This window comes from Poecilia reticulata, chromosome 11 (assembly GCF_904066995.2).
Source record: "Poecilia reticulata chromosome 11, P_reticulata-male-v2, whole genome shotgun sequence".
Lineage (NCBI taxonomy): Eukaryota > Metazoa > Chordata > Actinopteri > Cyprinodontiformes > Poeciliidae > Poecilia > Poecilia reticulata.
In genome coordinates, this window is record NC_088840.1 from 29538168 (window position 1) to 29558683 (window position 20516).

General features: G+C 51.0%; 2 protein-coding genes across 2 annotated transcripts in view; both read left to right on the forward strand.

Moving 5' to 3' along the window:
- The first annotated feature begins 1295 nt into the window (after positions 1-1295).
- LOC145553592 (fibrocystin-L-like) lies at positions 1296-4954 on the forward strand. The gene is made up of 7 exons (XM_081612243.1): positions 1296-1648; positions 1897-1974; positions 3071-3215; positions 3298-3406; positions 4437-4494; positions 4578-4671; positions 4897-4954. Exons 1-7 carry the CDS (start codon positions 1591-1593, stop codon positions 4952-4954), a joined length of 600 nt encoding a protein of 199 aa, XP_081468369.1. The 5' UTR covers positions 1296-1590.
- Positions 4955-14139: 9185 nt separating this feature from the next.
- Positions 14140-20516, forward strand: part of pkhd1l1.1 (PKHD1 like 1, tandem duplicate 1) — a 47555-nt gene continuing 41178 nt past the window's right edge. Inside the window, exons 1-11 of the mRNA XM_081612187.1 lie at positions 14140-14653; positions 14728-14819; positions 14886-15045; positions 15543-15678; positions 15759-15902; positions 17495-17652; positions 17743-17847; positions 17931-18080; positions 18220-18344; positions 18409-18563; positions 19347-19516. Coding sequence (XP_081468313.1) covers positions 14177-14653; positions 14728-14819; positions 14886-15045; positions 15543-15678; positions 15759-15902; positions 17495-17652; positions 17743-17847; positions 17931-18080; positions 18220-18344; positions 18409-18563; positions 19347-19516 — 1872 coding nt within the window. The 5' untranslated portion in view covers positions 14140-14176. The remainder of the gene's footprint in view (positions 14654-14727; positions 14820-14885; positions 15046-15542; positions 15679-15758; positions 15903-17494; positions 17653-17742; positions 17848-17930; positions 18081-18219; positions 18345-18408; positions 18564-19346; positions 19517-20516) is intronic.

Genomic DNA, 20516 nt, shown 5'->3' on the forward strand with positions numbered 1-20516 from the left:
CTCCTCTTCCTCCCTGTCTGGTCTCCTCTTCCTCCCTGTCTGGTCTCCTCTTCCTCCCTGTCTGGTCTCCTCTTCCTCCCTGTCTGGTCTCCTCTTCCTCCCTGCTGGTCTCCTCTTCCTCCCTGCTGGTCTCCTCTTCCTCCCTGTCTGGTCTCCTCTTCCTCCCTGTCTGGTCTCCTCTTCCTCCCTGTCTGGTCTCCTCTTCCTCCCTGTCTGGTCTCCTCTTCCTCACCTGTCTGGTCTCCTCTTCCTCCCTGTCCCGCCCAGTGAAGCTCGTTTTGGGCCTCGATGAGCCTGTTGGAAAATCTAAAATGTTTGATTGAAAATGAAAACATTTCATTTCCTGTGGTTTAAAAATAAAATCGAAACATTTCCTGATTGAAACGTTTTACTGGGACGTTTGTGAGGAAAGTTAAATAATATTCACGTTTTTATCATCCTGTCAACACAGAATTATTAAGAGCCACTTGTGGCCCCCGAGCCGCAGGTTGGAGACCCCTGGACATGATCGCAGCCCACAGCATGATGCCACCTCTACCGTCACCTGGAGGTCTCAACTTACATAAATATTTCATTATGTTTCATCAGGGGCTCAAAGTGGACCAGTCCAATCCTGGTTCTGGTTCTGATGGATCCATGGATCCAGCAACGGTCCAGAGATCCGGTCAGGAATCCTCTGGATCCTCTGAGGACTTTTTATTTTCATCTTTCATCAGGTTGAATCGTTCAATAAGTCGTGTTGATGTGACAGCGGGTCGCCAGGTTGCTGGTTCGATTCCCGCCCCGTCCTGGGTTCCCGTCATCCCGCCTGCAGATCGGGAGAAACTGGAGCAGCAAAACCAAGATGAGTAAATGACCCGGTTCTGATCCGGTCTGAACCCGGTTCTGATCGGTTCTGAACCCGGTTCTGATCCGGTCTGAACCCGGTTCTGAACCCGGTTCTGATCGGTTCTGAACCCGGTTCTGAACCCGGTTCTGATCGGTTCTGAACCCGGTTCTGATCGGTTCTGAACCCGGTTCTGATCCGGTTCCAGGATCTTGGAGCCTGGAGGAAAACAGCAACAACTTGGATGAATTGAAAAAATCCTAGAAATAAATTCAAAATCTAAAATAAAACGGATAAAGTTTTATTCTCTGATAGATAGATAGATAGATAGATAGATAGATAGATAGATAGATAGATAGATAGATAGATAGATAGATAGATAGATAGATAGATAGATAGATAGATAGATAGATAGATAGATAGATAGATAGATAGATAGATAGATAGATAGATCGATCGATCGATCAGATCGTTGTCTGATGACTCAGCTTCCGGCCTGAGCTCAGGCCCCGCCCCCTCCCAGGTGAGGGCGGGGCTTCAGCGCCTATAAAGCGCCGCTCACCTGTCCGGACAGCGTTTTGCTTCTGTTTCCTCCTCCAGTTCGGCTCCAGGTGCGTTCAGGTGAGCTCAGAATGATCTCCTCGTCTTTCAGTCTCAGTTTCTCATTTTTCATAAATTCTGATGATGGTTTGTGGTTTTGACAAACGAAGCAGATTACCAGAGATTACAGGTGCAGCAGCAGGGAAGTCTGGGAATCCTCCAGGATGGAGTCGCTGTGCAGGCCGGCGGCGCTCCTCTTCCTCATCTGGAGCTGCTGCTGCTGTAAGGAACCACAGAGACGCCCAGATTACCACAGATTACCACAGATCACCACAGATTACCACAGATTACCACAGATTACCACAGATTACCACAGATTACCACAGATTACCACAGATTACCGCAGATCACCACAGATTACCACAGATTACCACAGATCACCACAGATTACCACAGATTACCGCAGATCACCACAGATTACCACAGATTACCACAGATTGCCACAGATTACGCCATCCGTCTGTCTGCAGGTGGTCAGAGGGTCCTCTGGGTCTCCCCCCACACAGGCAGCACGGCGGGAGCAACGAGACTCACCATCAGCGGAGACGGTAGGAGGAGGAGGAGGAGGAGGAGGAGGAGGAGGAGGAAGGTGGGAGACCTTCACAGCGTATTGATCAGATCAATACTTTACTGATCTGATGATCAGTAGGATTAATGACATCCAACATGCGGCGCGGGGCCAAATGTGGCCCTCTGGGAGTTTTACTGTGACTGAGGGGAAATTTATCAAATGTTATAAAACAATTTATATGATATAAAACATGTTATATATTATAAAACATGTTATATATTATAAAACATGTAAAATGTTATAAAACATGTTATATATTATAAAACATGTTTTATAATATATAACATGTTTTATAATATAAAACATGTTATATATTATAAAACATGATATATATTATAAAACATGTTATATATTATAAAACATGTTATATATTATAAAACAATTTATATGATATAAAACATGTTATATATTATAAAACATGTTATATATTATAAAACATGTAAAATGTTTCTCATGAGTTTCCAGAAACCTCCAGTCAGAGGAAACAGGAAGTGACTCAGAAGTTTTATTTTGAAATACAGGATGTGTTTGTTCCGTGTTGGAAACTAATTTGCGTGTCAGTTAATCTGACGGGTTTCATGATCCCAGCAGAGACGCTGAGCCCACCGACCCGTTTGCTCCGGAGGGGCATCAATACAGATAATCAATAAAACAATAATCAGTTCGATTCTGTCAGGTTTTATTCCAACCTGCAGCGGCGCCTCCCTCTGGAAGGCTTCTGGGATTATTCCTGGATTATTCTGCTCCATAATGGCCTGGGTTGGCCCGGTTTGACCCGGTTTGGCCCGGTTTGACCCGGTTTGGCCCGGTTTGACCCGGTTTGACCCGGTTTGGCCCGGTTTGGCCCGGTTTGGCCCGGTTTGACCCGGTTTGGCCCGGTTTGGCCCGGTTTGACCCGGTTTGGCCCGGTTTGACCTGGTTTGGCCCGGTTTGACCCGGTTTGACCCGGTTTGACCCGGCAGATCTTTGGGTTCTTCAAACTGAAAGGGCTTGGATCAGAACCAGAGGGTTTGCTCCACGATATTTGTGTGGTTTTGCTGATTGAACCCTTAAAGCTGCTGGTTGGATTCCAGGTTTTGCTCAGGAGCGTCAGTTCCAGCTGGATCCGGAAGACGGGCAGTTTGGGAACCGGGTCAGCCTGGTGTCGGACGCGCTGTCGGTGCCCTGTGACGTGGAGAGAGACTCCACCCACCGCCAGCAGATCCTCTGCTACACCAGGTACACGCACCCGGACCGGGTCAGGTGAGACCGTGTGACCCGGTCCGGGTTTCTCTTACAGCGCTGTTTGCTGCTCCGACAGGGCGATGCCGGAGGCTCAATATGTGGTTCATGTCAGTGTGGACGGCGTTCCCATTCCTGACGTCAACATCTGCAACGGCGACTACAAACCGTATCACTGCAGTTTCTACGTACGTCACCGGTTCCCCGTCTGGTTCCCCCTGTGGTTCCCCCTCCGGTTCCCCCCCCTGTTCCCCTCTGGTTCCCCGTCTGGTTCCCCCTCTGGTTCCCCCTGTGGTTCTCCCTCCGGTTCTCCCTCTGGTTCCCCCTCTGTTCTCTCTCTGGTTCCCCCTTTCATTCCCCCTCTCGTTCCCCCTCCGGTTCCCCCTCTCGTTCCCCCTCCGGTTCCCCTCTCGTTCCCCGTCTGGTTCCCCCTCGGTTCCCCCTGCGGTTCCCTCTCCGGTTCCCTCTCCGGTTCCCCTCTCGTTCCTCTCCGGTTCCCCTCTCGTTCCTCTCCGGTTCCCCTCTCGTTCCTCTCCGGTTCCCCTTCCGGTTCCCCTTCCGGTTCCCCCTCCGGTTCCCCTCTTGTTCCCCCTCTCGTTCCTCTCCGGTCTCCCCCTGTAGTTCCCCCTGCGGTTCCCTCTCCGGTTCCCCCTGTGGTTCCCCCCCCGGTTCCCCTCTTGTTCCCCCTCTCGATCCTCTCCGGTTCCCCCTGTGGTTCCCCCCCCGGTTCCCCTCTTGTTCCCCCTCTCGTTCCTCTCCGGTCTCCCCTGTAGTTCCCCCTCCGGTCTCCCCCTCTCGTTCCCCCTGTGGTTCCCCCTGCGGTTCCCCCTCTCGTTCCCCCTGTGGTTCCCCCTACGGTTCCCTCTCCGGTTCCCCCTGCGGTTCCCCCTGTGGTTCCCCCCCCGGTTCCCCTCTTGTTCCCCCTCTCGATCCTCTCCGGTTCCCCCTGTGGTTCCCCCCCCGGTTCCCCTCTTGTTCCCCCTCTCGTTCCTCTCCGGTCTCCCCTGTAGTTCCCCCTCCGGTCTCCCCCTCTCGTTCCCCCTGTGGTTCCCCCTGCGGTTCCCCTCTCCGGTTCCCCCTGTGGTTCCCCCTACGGTTCCCTCTCCGGTTCCCCCTGTGGTTCCCCCTGCGGTTCCCCCTCCGGTTCACCCTGTGGTTCCCCCTCCGGTTCACCCCCCGGTTCCCCCTGCGGTTCTGATCTGCCCCTCTCTCCTACAGACCCGTTGGTGGCGCACTCCGACCATCTACTCCCTGAGCCCACGCACCGGCCTCCCAGGTACCACCAGAACCTGCTGCTGGGACCGACCCGGCCCAGTTCAGCCTTCCAGGTTCAGTAACGGGATGTGGACTGTCCTGCAGGAACGCTGGTGACGATCCGAGGCCGGATCTACTCTGACGTTTACGGGAGCAACACGGACCTGAGCTCCAGCGGCCTCAATGTCAGGTTCCTGAGGTGGGCACATCAATCCATACTGTTGACCAACACACAGGGGTTAAAGGTCACCTCCTCCACATGAAATTTATCCCTTAAAAAGTCTCCAAAGCAACAAACATAAAAAATGACTGGAGAAGTGAATGTGTACGTTGGTAAAACTGTGAGCAGCAGCGTTGTGTTAACAGACCCCTGGTGACCCCTGGTGACCCTTTGTGACCCTGGTGACCCTTTGTGACCCTGCAGGTCCTACATGGGGGGGATGCCCTGCGAGCTGCTGAGGCCCAACTCAGATGCTCTGTAAGTGTTCAGGATGTTTGACCAGATCGGTAGAGTCACAGGTAGTCACAGTTAGAGTCACAGGTAGAACCACTGGTAGAGTCACAGGTAGAGTCACAGGTAAGTCACAGGTAGACACAGTAGAACCACAGGTAGAACCACAGGTAGAGTCACAGGTAGAACCACAGGTAGAGTCACAGGTAGAACCACAGGTAGAGTCACAGGTAGAACCACAGGTAGAGTCACAGGTAGAACCACAGGTAGAGTCACAGGTAGAAACCACAGGTAGAAAAGTAAGTCACAAGTAGAGTCACAGGTAGAGTCACAGGTAGAACCACAGGTAGAGTCACAGGTAGAGTCACAGGTAGAACCACAGGTAGAGTCACAGGTAGAGTCACAGGTAGAGTCACAGGTAGAGTCACAGGTAGAGTCACAGGTAGAGTCACAGGTAGAACCACAGGTAGAGTCACAGGTAGAGTCACAGGTAGAACCACAGGTAGAGTCACAGGTAGAACCACAGGTAGAGTCACAGGTAGAGTCACAGGTAGAGTCACAGGTAGAGTCACAGGTAGAACCACAGGTAGAGTCACAGGTAGAGTCACAGGTAGAGTCACAGGTAGAACCACAGGTAGAGTCACAGGTAGAACCACAGGTAGAGTCACAGGTAGAGTCACAGGTAGAACCACAGGTAGAGTCACAGGTAGAGTCACAGGTAGAGTCACAGGTAGAACCACAGGTAGAGTCACAGGTAGAACCACAGGTAGAGTCACAGGTAGAGTCACAGGTAGAGTCACAGGTAGAACCACAGGTAGAGTCACAGGTAGAACCACAGGTAGAGTCACAGGTAGAACCACAGGTAGAACGACAGGTAGAGTCACAGGTAGAGTCACAGGTAGAGTCACAGGTAGAACCACAGGTAGAGTCACAGGTAGAGTCACAGGTAGAACCACAGGTAGAGTCACAGGTAGAGTCACAGGTAGAGTCACAGGTAGAGTCACAGGTAGAGTCACAGGTAGAACCACAGGTAGAGTCACAGGTAGAACCACAGGTAGAACCACAGGTAGAACCACAGGTAGAGTCACAGGTAGAACCACAGGTAGAGTCACAGGTAGAACCACAGGTAGAACCACAGGTAGAGTCACAGGTAGAGTCACAGGTAGAGTCACAGGTAGAACCACAGGTAGAGTCACAGGTAGAGTCACAGGTAGAGTCACAGGTAGAGCCACAGGTAGAGTCACAGGTAGAGTCACAGGTAGAACCACAGGTAGAGTCACAGGTAGAGTCACAGGTAGAGTCACAGGTAGAGTCACAGGTAGAACCACAGGTAGAGTCACAGGTAGAACCACAGGTAGAACCACAGGTAGAGTCACAGGTAGAGTCACAGGTAGAGTCACAGGTAGAACCACAGGTAGAGTCACAGGTAGAGTCACAGGTAGAACCACAGGTAGAGTCACAGGTAGAACCACAGGTAGAGTCACAGGTAGAGTCACAGGTAGAGTCACAGGTAGAGTCACAGGTAGAACCACAGGTAGAGTCACAGGTAGAGTCACAGGTAGTAGAGTCACAGGTAGAACCACAGGTAGAACCACAGGTAGAGTCACAGGTAGAACCACAGGTAGAGTCACAGGTAGAACCACAGGTAGAGTCACAGGTAGAACCACAGGTAGAGTCACAGGTAGAACCACAGGTAGAGTCACAGGTAGAGTCACAGGTAGAGTCACAGGTAGAACCACAGGTAGAGTCACAGGTAGAGTCACAGGTAGAACCACAGGTAGAGTCACAGGTAGAGTCACAGGTAGAGTCACAGGTAGAACCACAGGTAGAGTCACAGGTAGAACCACAGGTAGAGTCACAGGTAGAACCACAGGTAGAGTCACAGGTAGAACCACAGGTAGAGTCACAGGTAGAGTCACAGGTAGAGTCACAGGTAGAGTCACAGGTAGAACCACAGGTAGAGTCACAGGTAGAGTCACAGGTAGAACCACAGGTAGAGTCACAGGTAGAACCACAGGTAGAGTCACAGGTAGAGTCACAGGTAGAGTCACAGGTAGAGTCACAGGTAGAACCACAGGTAGAGTCACAGGTAGAGTCACAGGTAGAGTCACAGGTAGAGTCACAGGTAGAACCACAGGTAGAACCACAGGTAGAGTCACAGGTAGAACCACAGGTAGAGTCACAGGTAGAACCACAGGTAGAGTCACAGGTAGAACCACAGGTAGAGTCACAGGTAGAACCACAGGTAGAGTCACAGGTAGAGTCACAGGTAGAGTCACAGGTAGAACCACAGGTAGAGTCACAGGTAGAGTCACAGGTAGAACCACAGGTAGAGTCACAGGTAGAGTCACAGGTAGAGTCACAGGTAGAGTCACAGGTAGAACCACAGGTAGAGTCACAGGTAGAACCACAGGTAGAGCCACAGGTAGAGTCACAGGTAGAGGCACAGGTAGAGTCACAGGTAGAACCACAGGTAGAGTCACAGGTAGAGTCACAGGTAGAACCACAGGTAGAACCACAGGTAGAGTCACAGGTAGAGTCACAGGTAGAACCACAGGTAGAGTCACAGGTAGAACCACAGGTAGAGTCACAGGTAGAGTCACAGGTAGTCACAGTTAGAGTCACAGGTAGAACCACTGGTAGAGTCACAGGTAGAGTCACAGGTAGTCACAGGTAGAGTCACAGGTAGAACCACAGGTAGAACCACAGGTAGAACCACAGGTAGAGTCACAGGTAGAACCACAGGTAGAGTCACAGGTAGAACCACAGGTAGAGTCACAGGTAGAACCACAGGTAGAGTCACAGGTAGAACCACAGGTAGAGTCACAGGTAGAACCACAGGTAGAGTCACAGGTAGAGTCACAGGTAGAGTCACAGGTAGAACCACAGGTAGAGTCACAGGTAGAGTCACAGGTAGAACCACAGGTAGAGTCACAGGTAGAGTCACAGGTAGAGTCACAGGTAGAACCACAGGTAGAGTCACAGGTAGAGTCACAGGTAGAGTCACAGGTAGAGTCACAGGTAGAACCACAGGTAGAGTCACAGGTAGAACCACAGGTAGAGTCACAGGTAGAGTCACAGGTAGAGTCACAGGTAGAACCACAGGTAGAACCACAGGTAGAGTCACAGGTAGAGTCACAGGTAGAGTCACAGGTAGAACCACAGGTAGAGTCACAGGTAGAACCACAGGTAGAGTCACAGGTAGAGTCACAGGTAGAACCACAGGTAGAGTCACAGGTAGAGTCACAGGTAGAGTCACAGGTAGAACCACAGGTAGAGTCACAGGTAGAACCACAGGTAGAGTCACAGGTAGAGTCACAGGTAGAGTCACAGGTAGAGTCACAGGTAGAACCACAGGTAGAGTCACAGGTAGAGTCACAGGTAGAACCACAGGTAGAGTCACAGGTAGAGTCACAGGTAGAACCACAGGTAGAACCACAGGTAGAGTCACAGGTAGAGTCACAGGTAGAGTCACAGGTAGAACCACAGGTAGAGTCACAGGTAGAGTCACAGGTAGAACCACAGGTAGAGTCACAGGTAGAGTCACAGGTAGAGCCACAGGTAGAGTCACAGGTAGAGTCACAGGTAGAACCACAGGTAGAGTCACAGGTAGAACCACAGGTAGAACGACAGGTAGAGTCACAGGTAGAGTCACAGGTAGAGTCACAGGTAGAGTCACAGGTAGAGTCACAGGTAGAGTCACAGGTAGAGTCACAGGTAGAGCCACAGGTAGAGTCACAGGTAGAGTCACAGGTAGAACCACAGGTAGAGTCACAGGTAGAGTCACAGGTAGAACCACAGGTAGAGTCACAGGTAGAACCACAGGTAGAGTCACAGGTAGAACCACAGGTAGAACCACAGGTAGAACCACAGGTAGAGTCACAGGTAGAGTCACAGGTAGAGTCACAGGTAGAGTCACAGGTAGAACCACAGGTAGAGTCACAGGTAGAACCACAGGTAGAACCACAGGTAGAACCACAGGTAGAACCACAGGTAGAGTCACAGGTAGAGTCACAGGTAGAACCACAGGTAGAGTCACAGGTAGAACCACAGGTAGAGTCACAGGTAGAACCACAGGTAGAGTCACAGGTAGAGTCACAGGTAGAGTCACAGGTAGAACCACAGGTAGAACCACAGGTAGAGTCACAGGTAGAGTCACAGGTAGAACCACAGGTAGAGTCACAGGTAGAGTCACAGGTAGAACCACAGGTAGAACCACAGGTAGAGTCACAGGTAGAACCACAGGTAGAGTCACAGGTAGAACCACAGGTAGAACCACAGGTAGAGTCACAGGTAGAGTCACAGGTAGAACCACAGGTAGAGTCACAGGTAGAGTCACAGGTAGAACCACAGGTAGAACCACAGGTAGAGTCACAGGTAGAGTCACAGGTAGAACCACAGGTAGAGTCACAGGTAGAACCACAGGTAGAGTCACAGGTAGAGTCACAGGTAGAGTCACAGGTAGAGTCACAGGTAGAGTCACAGGTAGAACCACAGGTAGAGTCACAGGTAGAACCACAGGTAGAACCACAGGTAGAACCACAGGTAGAGTCACAGGTAGAGTCACAGGTAGAGTCACAGGTAGAACCACAGGTAGAGTCACAGGTAGAGTCACAGGTAGAGTCACAGGTAGAGACACAGGTAGAACCACAGGTAGAGTCACAGGTAGAACCACAGGTAGAGTCACAGGTAGAGTCACAGGTAGAGTCACAGGTAGAGTCACAGGTAGAGCCACAGGTAGAGTCACAGGTAGAGTCACAGGTAGAGTCACAGGTAGAGTCACAGGTAGAACCACAGGTAGAGTCACAGGTAGAGTCACAGGTAGAGTCACAGGTAGAACCACAGGTAGAGTCACAGGTAGAACCACAGGTAGAGTCACAGGTAGAGTCACAGGTAGAGTCACAGGTAGAGTCACAGGTAGAGTCACAGGTAGAACGACAGGTAGAGTCACAGGTAGAGTCACAGGTAGAACCACAGTAGAGTCACAGGTAGAACCACAGGTAGAACGACAGGTAGATCACAGGTAGAGTCACAGGTAGAGTCACAGGTAGAACGACAGGTAGAGTCACAGGTAGAGTCACAGGTAGAACCACAGGTAGAGTCACAGGTAGAGTCACAGGTAGAGCCACAGGTAGAGTCACAGGTAGAGTCACAGGTAGAACCACAGGTAGAGTCACAGGTAGAGTCACAGGTAGAGGCACAGGTAGAACGACAGGTAGAGTCACAGGTAGAACCACAGGTAGAGTCACAGGTAGAGTCACAGGTAGAACCACAGGTAGAGTCACAGGTAGAGTCACAGGTAGAGTCACAGGTAGAACCACAGGTAGAGTCACAGGTAGAGTCACAGGTAGAGTCACAGGTAGAACCACAGGTAGAGTCACAGGTAGAGTCACAGGTAGAACCACAGGTAGAACCACAGGTAGAGTCACAGGTAGAGTCACAGGTAGAACCACAGGTAGAGTCACAGGTAGAACCACAGGTAGAGTCACAGGTAGAACCACAGGTAGAACCACAGGTAGAACCACAGGTAGAACCACAGGTAGAGTCACAGGTAGAGTCACAGGTAGAACCACAGGTAGAACCACAGGTAGAACCACAGGTAGAGTCACAGGTAGAGTACAGGTAAACAGGTAGAGTCACAGGTAGAGTCACAGGTAGAGTCAACAGGTCACAGGTAGAACCACAGGTAAGCACAGTATCACAGGTAGAACCACAGGTAGACACAGTAGAGTCACAGGTAGAACCACAGGTAGAGTCACAGGTAGAACCACAGGTAGAACGACAGGTAGAGTCACAGGTAGAGTCACAGGTAGAACGACAGGTAGAGTCACAGGTAGAGTCACAGGTAGAACCACAGGTAGAACGACAGGTAGAGTCACAGGTAGAGTCACAGGTAGAACGACAGGTAGAGTCACAGGTAGAACCACAGTAGAGTCACAGGTAGAGTCACAGGTAGAACCACAGGTAGAGTCACACGTAGAGTCACAGGTAGAACCACAGGTAGAGTCACAGGTAGAACCACAGGTAGAACCACAGGTAGAACCACAGGTAGAGTCACAGGTAGAACCACAGGTAGAGTCACAGGTAGAACCACAGGTAGAGTCACAGGTAGAGTCACAGGTAGAACCACAGGTAGAGTCACAGGTAGAACCACAGGTAGAGTCACAGGTAGAACCACAGGTAGAGTCACAGGTAGAGTCACAGGTAGAGTCACAGGTAGAGTCACAGGTAGAACCACAGGTAGAGTCACAGGTAGAACCACAGGTAGAGTCACAGGTAGAATCACAGGTAGAGTCACAGGTAGAACCACAGGTAGAGTCACAGGTAGACCACAGGTAGAGTCACAGGTAGAACCACAGGTAGAGTCACAGGTAGAACCACAGGTAGAGTCACAGGTAGAGTCACAGGTAGACCACAGGTAGAACACAGGTAGAGTCACAGGTAGAGTCACAGGTAGAACCACAGGTAGAGTCACAGGTAGAACATAGGTAGAGTCACAGGTAGAGTCACAGGTAGAGTCACAGGTAGAGTCACAGGTAGAGTCACAGGTAGAGTCACAGGTAGAGTCACAGGTAGAGTCACAGGTAGAGTCACAGGTAGAGTCACAGGTAGAACCACAGGTAGAGTCACAGGTAGAGTCACAGGTAGAACCACAGGTAGAGTCACAGGTAGAACCACAGGTAGAGTCACAGGTAGAGTCACAGGTAGAACCACAGGTAGAGTCACAGGTAGAACCACAGGTAGGAACACAGTAGAAAGGTAGAGTCACAGGTAGAGTCACAGGTAGAGTCACAGGTAGAAGTCACAGTAGACACAGGTAGAGTCACAAGGTAGAGTCACAGGTAGAGTCCTAGACACAGGTAGAGTCACAGGTAGAGTCACAGGTAGAGTCACAGGTAGAACCACAGGTAGAGTCACAGGTAGAGTCACAGGTAGAACCACAGGTAGAGTCACACGTAGAGTCACAGGTAGAACCACAGGTAGAGTCACAGTAGAGTCACAGGTAGAACCACAGGTAGAGTCACAGGTAGAGTCACAGGTAGAACCAGGTAGAGACAGTAGAGTCACAGGTAGAGTCACAGGTAGAGTCACAGGTAGAACCACAGTAGAGTCACAGGTAGAGTCACAGGTAGAACCACAGGTAGAGTCACAGGTAGAACCACAGGTAGAGTCACAGGTAGAGTCACAGGTAGAGACACAGGTAGAGTCACAGGTAGAAGCACAGGTAGAGTAACAGGTAGAGTCACAGGTAGTCACAGTTAGAGTCACAGGTAGAACCACTGGTAGAGTCACAGGTAGAGTCACAGGTAGTCACAGGTAGAGTCACAGGTAGAACCACAGGTAGAGTCTCAGGTAGAACCACAGGTAGAGTCACAGGTAGAGCCACAGGTAGAGTCACAGGTAGAGCCACAGGTAGAGTCACAGGTAGAACCACAGGTAGAGTCACAGGTAGAGTCACAGGTAGAACCACAGGTAGAGTCACAGGTAGAACCACAGGTAGAGTCACAGGTAGAACCACAGGTAGAGTCACAGGTAGAGTCACAGGTAGAGTCACAGGTAGAACCACAGGTAGAGTCACAGGTAGAGTCACAGGTAGAACCACAGGTAGAGTCACAGGTAGAGTCACAAGTAGAGTCACAGGTAGAACCACAGGTAGAGTCACAGGTAGAACCACAGGTAGAACCACAGGTAGAGCCAGGTAGAACACAGGTAGAGTCACAGGTAGAACCACAGGTAGAGTCACAGGTAGAGTCACAGTAGTCACAGGTAGACACAGGTAGAGCACAGGTAGACCACAGTAGAGTCACGTAGAACGACAGGTAGAGTCACAGGTAGAACCACAGGTAGAGTCACAGGTAGAGTCACAGGTAGAACCACAGGTAGAGTCACAGGTAGAGTCACAGTAGAGTCACAGGTAGAACCACAGTAGAGTCACAGGTAGAACCACAGGTAGAACGACAGGTAGAGTCACAGGTAGAGTCACAGGTAGAACACAGGTAAGCACAGGTAGAACACAGGTAGAGTCACAGGTAGAACCACAGGTAGAACGACAGGTAGAGTCACAGGTAGAGTCACAGGTAGAGTCAAGGTAGAACGACAGTAGAGTCACAGGTAGAGTCACAGGTAGAACCACAGGTAGAGTCACAGTAGAGTCACAGGTAGAGTCACAGGTAGAGTCACAGGTAGAGTCACAGGTAGAACCACAGGTAGAGTCACAGGTAGAACCACAGGTAGAACCACAGGTAGAACCACAGGTAGAGTCACAGGTAGAACCACAGGTAGAGTCACAGGTAGAACCACAGGTAGAACCACAGGTAGAACCACAGGTAGAGTCACAGGTAGAGTCACAGGTAGAATCACAGGTAGAGTCACAGGTAGAGTCACAGGTAGAGTCACAGGTAGAACCACAGGTAGAGTCACAGGTAGAGTCACAGGTAGAACCACAGGTAGAGTCACAGGTAGAGTCACAGGTAGAACCACAGGTAGAGTCACAGGTAGAACCACAGGTAGAGTCACAGGTAGAACCACAGGTAGAGTCACAGGTAGAACCACAGGTAGAACCACAGGTAGAACCACAGGTAGAGTCACAGGTAGAACCACAGGTAGAGTCACAGGTAGAACCACAGGTAGAGTCACAGGTAGAGTCACAGGTAGAACCACAGGTAGAACCACAGGTAGAGTCACAGGTAGAACCACAGGTAGAACCACAGGTAGAGTAGAACCACAGGTAGAGTCACAGGTAGAACCACAGGTAGAGTCACAGGTAGAACCACAGGTAGAGTCACAGGTAGAGTCACAGGTAGAGTCACAGGTAGAGTCACAGGTAGAGTCACAGGTAGAACCACAGGTAGAGTCACAGGTAGAGTCACAGGTAGAACCACAGGTAGAGTCACAGGTAGAGTCACAGGTAGAGTCACAGGTAGAACCACAGGTAGAGTCACAGGTAGAACCACAGGTAGAGTCACAGGTAGAACCACAGGTAGAGTCACAGGTAGAACCACAGGTAGAGTCACAGGTAGAGTCACAGGTAGAGTCACAGGTAGAACCACAGGTAGAGTCACAGGTAGACACAGGTAGAGTCACAGGTAGAACCACAGGTAGAGTCACAGGTAGAACCACGTAGCTTGAGCAAAGGTTCTGATTGGACGGTGATTTGGCTTCAGAGGAAGTAGAGCTGGTGGATAATCAGGTTTTCTGACATCGTTTCCTCGTGAAAGAGGGCGGGGCCTAAATCAGGACCCTGAGGGACGCCATGACTGACGACAGAAGAAGATTCAGTTTACATGTGAAACTGGAATCCGTCAGACTTGAATCGGATCAGAACCATTTCTCTGCCACTTTCCCTAGAATCAGATTGCTGGAATCTTTTATTTTGTTAAAGACCGGAACACCCAGCAGTACTTCCTGGCTATCGAACAGCGTCAGCTGGATCCTGTACCTGATGCTGTCCCCTGCGCCTCCAGGTGGGCGGGGCCTGAAGGTGGACGTGTGGACAGACAAGCGTCCGCGCTCCTTGGACGAGATCTGGAGCTACAACCAGAACACGAGCGGTTACCGGGCCCAGTGGATCGACGCGCTGCCGCACGTCTTCCCCAGGGAAGACGAGCTGTTCGCCTCTCGGACCAGCGGCTTCCTCGTTCCGCCGCTCAGCGGGAACTTCAACATATACCTGCACTGTGACGACAGGTGTGACCTGTACCTGAGCAACTCCAGCCGGCCAGAAGACAAGGTAGCAGCTGCTGCCGATTCCTGACGCTAGGCGGCTTCACTTCCTGCTTTGACGTTCCCACATCCTCTCTCCAGGTGAAAGTGGCCTTCCAGCCCAGATATGTCGGAGACTTCTTCCAGCTGGAGTCCCAGAAATCCGAAGTGCTTTTCCTGGAGAAAGGAAAACCGTGAGCATGACTTCACGGTGGCAGAAAGCCGTTTGTTCATGTCATCAGCTGGTTTTCCGTGTGCAGGTACTACCTGGAGCTCCTGCAGCAGGAATATTACGGCATCGCGTCGCTCAACATCGGCCTGTTCCAGGAGGAAAGCTCCTTCACTGCAGCGCAGGCGGACGGCGCCGTCGATGAAGTCCAGGACGTTGTGGCTGAATATGAAGCCTTTGACGAGGAGCAGGTACAGGATCTGGACTCCACATCACAACTTCAACTCTTTCAATTTGCTCCCAGTTTTAAAAAACATTTAAATTGACCAGGTTAATTCTTTAGAGTTTGAAAACATCAGTGCAGTTTTATAGGACATTATAAGGAAGTTCTGCTCTGGGCTCCATATTGGTTCTGGCCCAAGAGGAACAGTCAGTCAGTGGTGAACAGGGTTTCTCTGTATCATAAGCCTGGCAGGCTGCCAGGCTGGAGGAAACCCTGGAATGTAAATGTTCAGGTTTGCAAAGGCCAGCGAGAGCCAGAACGGACTTCAGGCTTCCTGAGTAAAGCGGTTCTTCAGTGGGATCAGAGGTCGCAGGACATCTCGCGGTTAAACTTCCCAGATTAGAACCGTCGCTTCTTTGGGACAAAGACGTTCGTTGTCCCAAAGACAAACCGCAGGACAGAATCCCTCCTCTGGATCCGTCCTTCATCTGAGCTCCTCTTTGTCTCATGTCCACCGTCCATCAGGTGCTGACCTTTGACTCGTGGTCCTCTGGGGTCGCAGCCGTCAGGGAGGTGCAGAAGGTCAGCGTCAGCAGCGGCTGTGCCAGCCATCTTTGTGGCAGCAGCTTCTTCAGCCTGCGCTACGGGAACGCCCAGACCGGTGACCTCCTTGCTCCGCCGCCTTCCAGCCGCCGCTCTGCGCCAGCGAAACCTCTGATGGTTTGGTGTTTCCTCCTGCAGGACCCGTCCCTGTGAGCGCCTCCGCGGAGGAGCTACAGGCGGCTCTGAACAACCTGTGGTCCATCAAACCTGACAGCGTCACCGTCACCAAGCAGGAGGACGACCAGGGGTCTCACTACACCGTCACCTTCAACTCGGACAGAGGTGGGAGGACAGAGCAACCGGCAGAACGGCAGATTCAGGCTGCAGCATCTCTTCCAGGGAGCTGACAGCTCTGGTCGCTCCAGTCGGTCTGAATACGTTCCTGTCTGAGTGATCAGAGTTCAGACAACATCCTCCGCTCTGACTGAGATGTTCTCTCGGTCCAGTCAGAGAGACTCCCACAGCAGCTTCCTGATGTCTGTCAAACATCTGCTGAGTTTGGGAAACTAACGTAGAGACGGGAGCGTAAGTCCAAGCAGCCGGTGGACAGAGCAGCGGTCAGTCTGTGCAGTTGCTAAGCTAGCAGTTTCTTGGTGATGTAACCAAGCTTCACATCTGATTTTAGGACAGAGGAGAAACACAAATAACCTTTATCGTCCCTCAGGGGGAAACTAGGGAAATGGACAGACATTCAGCAGCGGGGACAACACATTGTCCAAACATGGGGACGGAGAGACGTTGCCCAGCAGCCATGTTATTTTAGTCCTTCGATCTGGGGGATCGGTCAGCGGGTCCTTTGACCCTTATATGTAGAAATGGGGTCCAACTGACCCCGCACACGTAAAACCTGTATCATTTGCCTGAGTCCTCGCGCACACAAGGGTTAAGGCTGCAACATGGAGGACCCAGCCAGGCCTTCAGGCCTTCAGGCTGCGGTTGGATGGAGTTCCTCAGCTATGGAGGAATTTTCCTGCTTTAATCCAAGAGTCCATGACGCTACTTTGCAATATCGCATGGACATCGGGGGCAGTTCCCCTGGACTGGCAGACTGGGGTGGTGGTCCCCCTGGACCTGGGGTGGTGGTCCCCCTGGACCTGGGGTGTTGGTCCCCCTGGACCTGGGGTGTTGGTCCCCCTGTTAGTGATCAGCAGCTGTTAGCAATCAGTAGCTGTTAGCGATCAGTAGCTGTTAGCGATCAGCAGCTGTTAGCGATCAGTAGCTGTTAGCGATCAGTAGCTGTTAGCGATCAGCAGCTGTTAGCGATCAGTAGCTGTTAGCGATCAGTAGCTGTTAGCGATCAGCAGCTGTTAGCGATCAGCAGCTGTTAGCGATCAGCAGCTGTTAGCGATCAGCAGCACTTCTGGCTGATGTTTAGTGTACTACGGAACAGAAAGCTGACATGGTTGTTTCTCCCTAAATCCAGTAGGTGGCGCAGGTTGCTACAATCAATAGCAGCCACACAGGCTCACCCACTATAAGGAAACAAACACCCCAGAACACTTTCATCTTTTCGCTGAGAGGTTGCCAGGCGACTGTGCCAAAAGGCAGTTCCATGTTTCTCAAGCGAGCAGAGAGTCCAAGCAGAGACTAAGTGTCAGCCAGAGAAGTTTTGAGTACAAGAGTTACTAGTTTTGAGAAGAAATTGCATGAAATCCTGCAGTCAGACTGAAAATGTGAGCTGTTGGATTATGGCAGGAAAATTCCTCCATACACGGCGCCCTGAAACGGAGCTGAGAGCTTAATGTGTCGGATGAGAGCAGAATCAGACATTCAGGCCGGACCACAGCATTTCTACGTTTCCATCAGTTTGTGCTCAGCGGCCATTTTAAGCATCTGAGCTACGATAAATGATTGAAACCTTTGTCCTCTGCCAGGTGACTTTGCCCCTCTGAACTTTGAGGTCTTCGGCTCAGAGGTCACCAACGTCTCCATCTCAGAGGTCACCAAGGGTCAAAGCAACATGGCGGCCTTCACTCTGAGTTGGGCCGGGTTTCCTGCGGCACCCGTTGTCTTCAACGCCACTGCGTCCGAGGTCCGTACCTGTCCACCTGATGGTCGTCAGACTCAGATCTGGCCTCCATTTTGTCTCCTCTGAGACGTCTCCGGCCGTGTTTCTGGACAGGTCCAGTCCGTCCTGGAGGACCTGATGAAGGCTGATTGTCCCGCCGAGGTTCTGGCCACTCAGGGCACCAACGTCAAGTACTTCAACGACTTTGAGGACCCTGGGGTCAGTGGACAAAGTGAAGCAGTGTGTCATGAGGCGTCCTGGCGCTGTCCGACTGTCCCCTAACTGACCTCTGACCTCCACAGTTCACCGCCGCTCAGAGTGGGACTCCTGAGGACCACTCCGGGTTCTGCGGGTTCCGGTCACTGAAGAACGCAGACGCTCTGTTCAGGCAAACCTTCACCAAAGAGTCCGGAGGACAGTATGGACCGGTGTCCCTGGACCAGCACCCGACCGTAAGACGGATGGACAGAGATGCAGCTTTGATCTGAACACTTTTGAAACAGTCAAATCAGAGGCTTAAATCAGAAAACGAGACTAAACCGAGAGCCCGAAGTCCTCCAGGTGTCAGAAGCCTGTCCTCTGTCTCCCCAGCTCTGCTTTGCCTATAAGGGACGTCTGAGGGACGAGATGGGGCTGAAGTTCAGCTACAGCGACAGCAGCGGTCAGACCCGGACCCAGAGCTCCAGGATCAGCACCGCGTTCAGCAGCGGGGACAGGTAACGAGCGCCACGGAGGCCCTGATGCCTCTGTGGCGCTCTGAGGCTCATACTGTCCCCTCAGGTGGAGCTACAAGTGCGTTGACCTGCAGAGCGCCGTGCAGAGCGCCGTGGGCGGCAGCAGGGTCCTCCTGCAGGAGCTGCTTCTCTACAGAGACGCAGACTACTACGTGGACGTGGTTCACATCGGGAAGACTCCGACTGCCATGGACGAGAGCGGTGCGGGACAAACGTCCTCCCAGTTCAGCTGCTGGGAGCTCAGGGGCCTCATGCATAAAACGCTGCGCAGTTTTCACACTAAAACTTTGGTTTGGTGCAGAACAAATATCATAAAGACGCACCTGGCTGCTCACCTGTCCTTTATTCACCCTGATCAGCAGGAAACAGCAGCTGCTGCTCCGCCAAAATAAATACATATTAATGTCAGTTAGCATAAATACCTGGAAGTCTGTCGCCAGGTGAAGCAGTAACCATGGCGACGGCCTTGTTTGTATATTTTATTAAAAGTGCCTTGAGGGAAGCTTGGAGTGAATCTGCTGATCAGCCTGTTTCCTCCTGTCAGTCAGGATGAAACGACCCACAGATGCATTTCATGGTCATGAGGGATTATTTACCTCCTACTGAGGTTTTCACACCTTTAGTTAGTTATTTACTGTTATTGTAGCTCATAGTCTGAGGATAAATGTGGCTCAGGTTTAAACATATTAAATCAGGTTTGGTGCTTCTGGGTCTGAATACCTGGATGCAGTCAGACTTCAGTGTTTATGAGTTTTGATGCTTTGTGGTTTCATGTTGTCCACAGAAAAAGTTTGTTTCTGCTGCACATTTTCACCCAGAGACTAAATGTGGATATTTACACAAACCTGGACGCAAAGTTGATTTTTATACATGTCGACTTGTGTGTGAAACATGGGGCCCAGTTTTCATGTGGCCGCGCCGCTTTGTGCATGAGGCGCCTGATGATTAACTTAGTGACTCATTTCACCTCCTGTCGTTTCCCAGCTGTCCTCCTCAGGAGAAGACCTCCTCCCTTCCAGGACTCTGGGAAGTCCATCAAATCGTTCTCCGTCACCAAACACCAACCGACCGCTTCGCAGGTCACTTACAGGATCGTTGCCACGCCGCTGGACTGCGCCTTCGACTTCCCTCTGATGGAGATCAGCTTCATGAAGGTAGATTCTGGTTGGTTTCAGGTTGTTTCTGGTTGGTTTCTGGTTGTTTCTGGTTGGTTTCTGGTTGGTTTCTGGTTGTTTCTGGTTGTTTCTGGTTGGTTTCTGGTTGTTTCTGGTTGTTTCTGGTTGTTTCTGGTTGGTTTCTGGTTGGTTTCTGGTTGGTTTCTGGTTGTTTCTGGTTGTTTCTGGTTGGTTTCTGGTTGGTTTCTGGTTGGTTTCTGGTTGTTTCTGGTTGTTTCTGGTTGGTTTCTGGTTGTTTCTGGTTGGTTTCTGGTTGTTTCTGGTTGTTTCTGGTTGTTTCTGGTTGGTTTCAGGTTGTTTCTGGTTGTTTCTGGTTGGTTTCTGGTTGTTTCTGGTTGGTTTCAGGTTGTTTCTGGTTGTTTCTGGTTGGTTTCTGGTTGGTTTCTGGTTGTTTCTGGTTGGTTTCTGGTTGTTTCTGGTTGGTTTCTGGTTGGTTTCTGGTTGGTTTCTGGTTGGTTTCTGGTTGGTTTCTGGTTGTTTCTGGTTGGTTTCTGGTTGGTTTCAGGTTGTTTCTGGTTGGTTTCTGGTTGGTTTCTGGTTGGTTTCTGGTTGGTTTCTGGTTGGTTTCAGGTTGTTTCTGGTTGGTTTCTGGTTGGTTTCAGGTTGTTTCTGGTTGGTTTCTGGTTGGTTTCTGGTTGGTTTCAGGTTGTTTCTGGTTGTTTCTGGTTGGTTTCAGGTTGTTTCTGGTTGTTTCTGGTTGGTTTCTGGTTGGTTTCTGGTTGGTTTCAGGTTGTTTCTGGTTGTTTCTGGTTGGTTTCAGGTTGTTTCTGGTTGGTTTCTGGTTGGTTTCTGGTTGGTTTCAGGTTGTTTCTGGTTGTTTCTGGTTGGTTTCAGGTTGTTTCTGGTTGTTTCTGGTTGTTTCTGGTTGGTTTCAGGTTGGTTTCTGGTTGGTTTCAGGTTGTTTCTGGTTGGTTTCTGGTTGTTTCTGGTTGGTTTCAGGTTGTTTCTGGTTGGTTTCAGGTTGTTTCTGGTTGTTTCT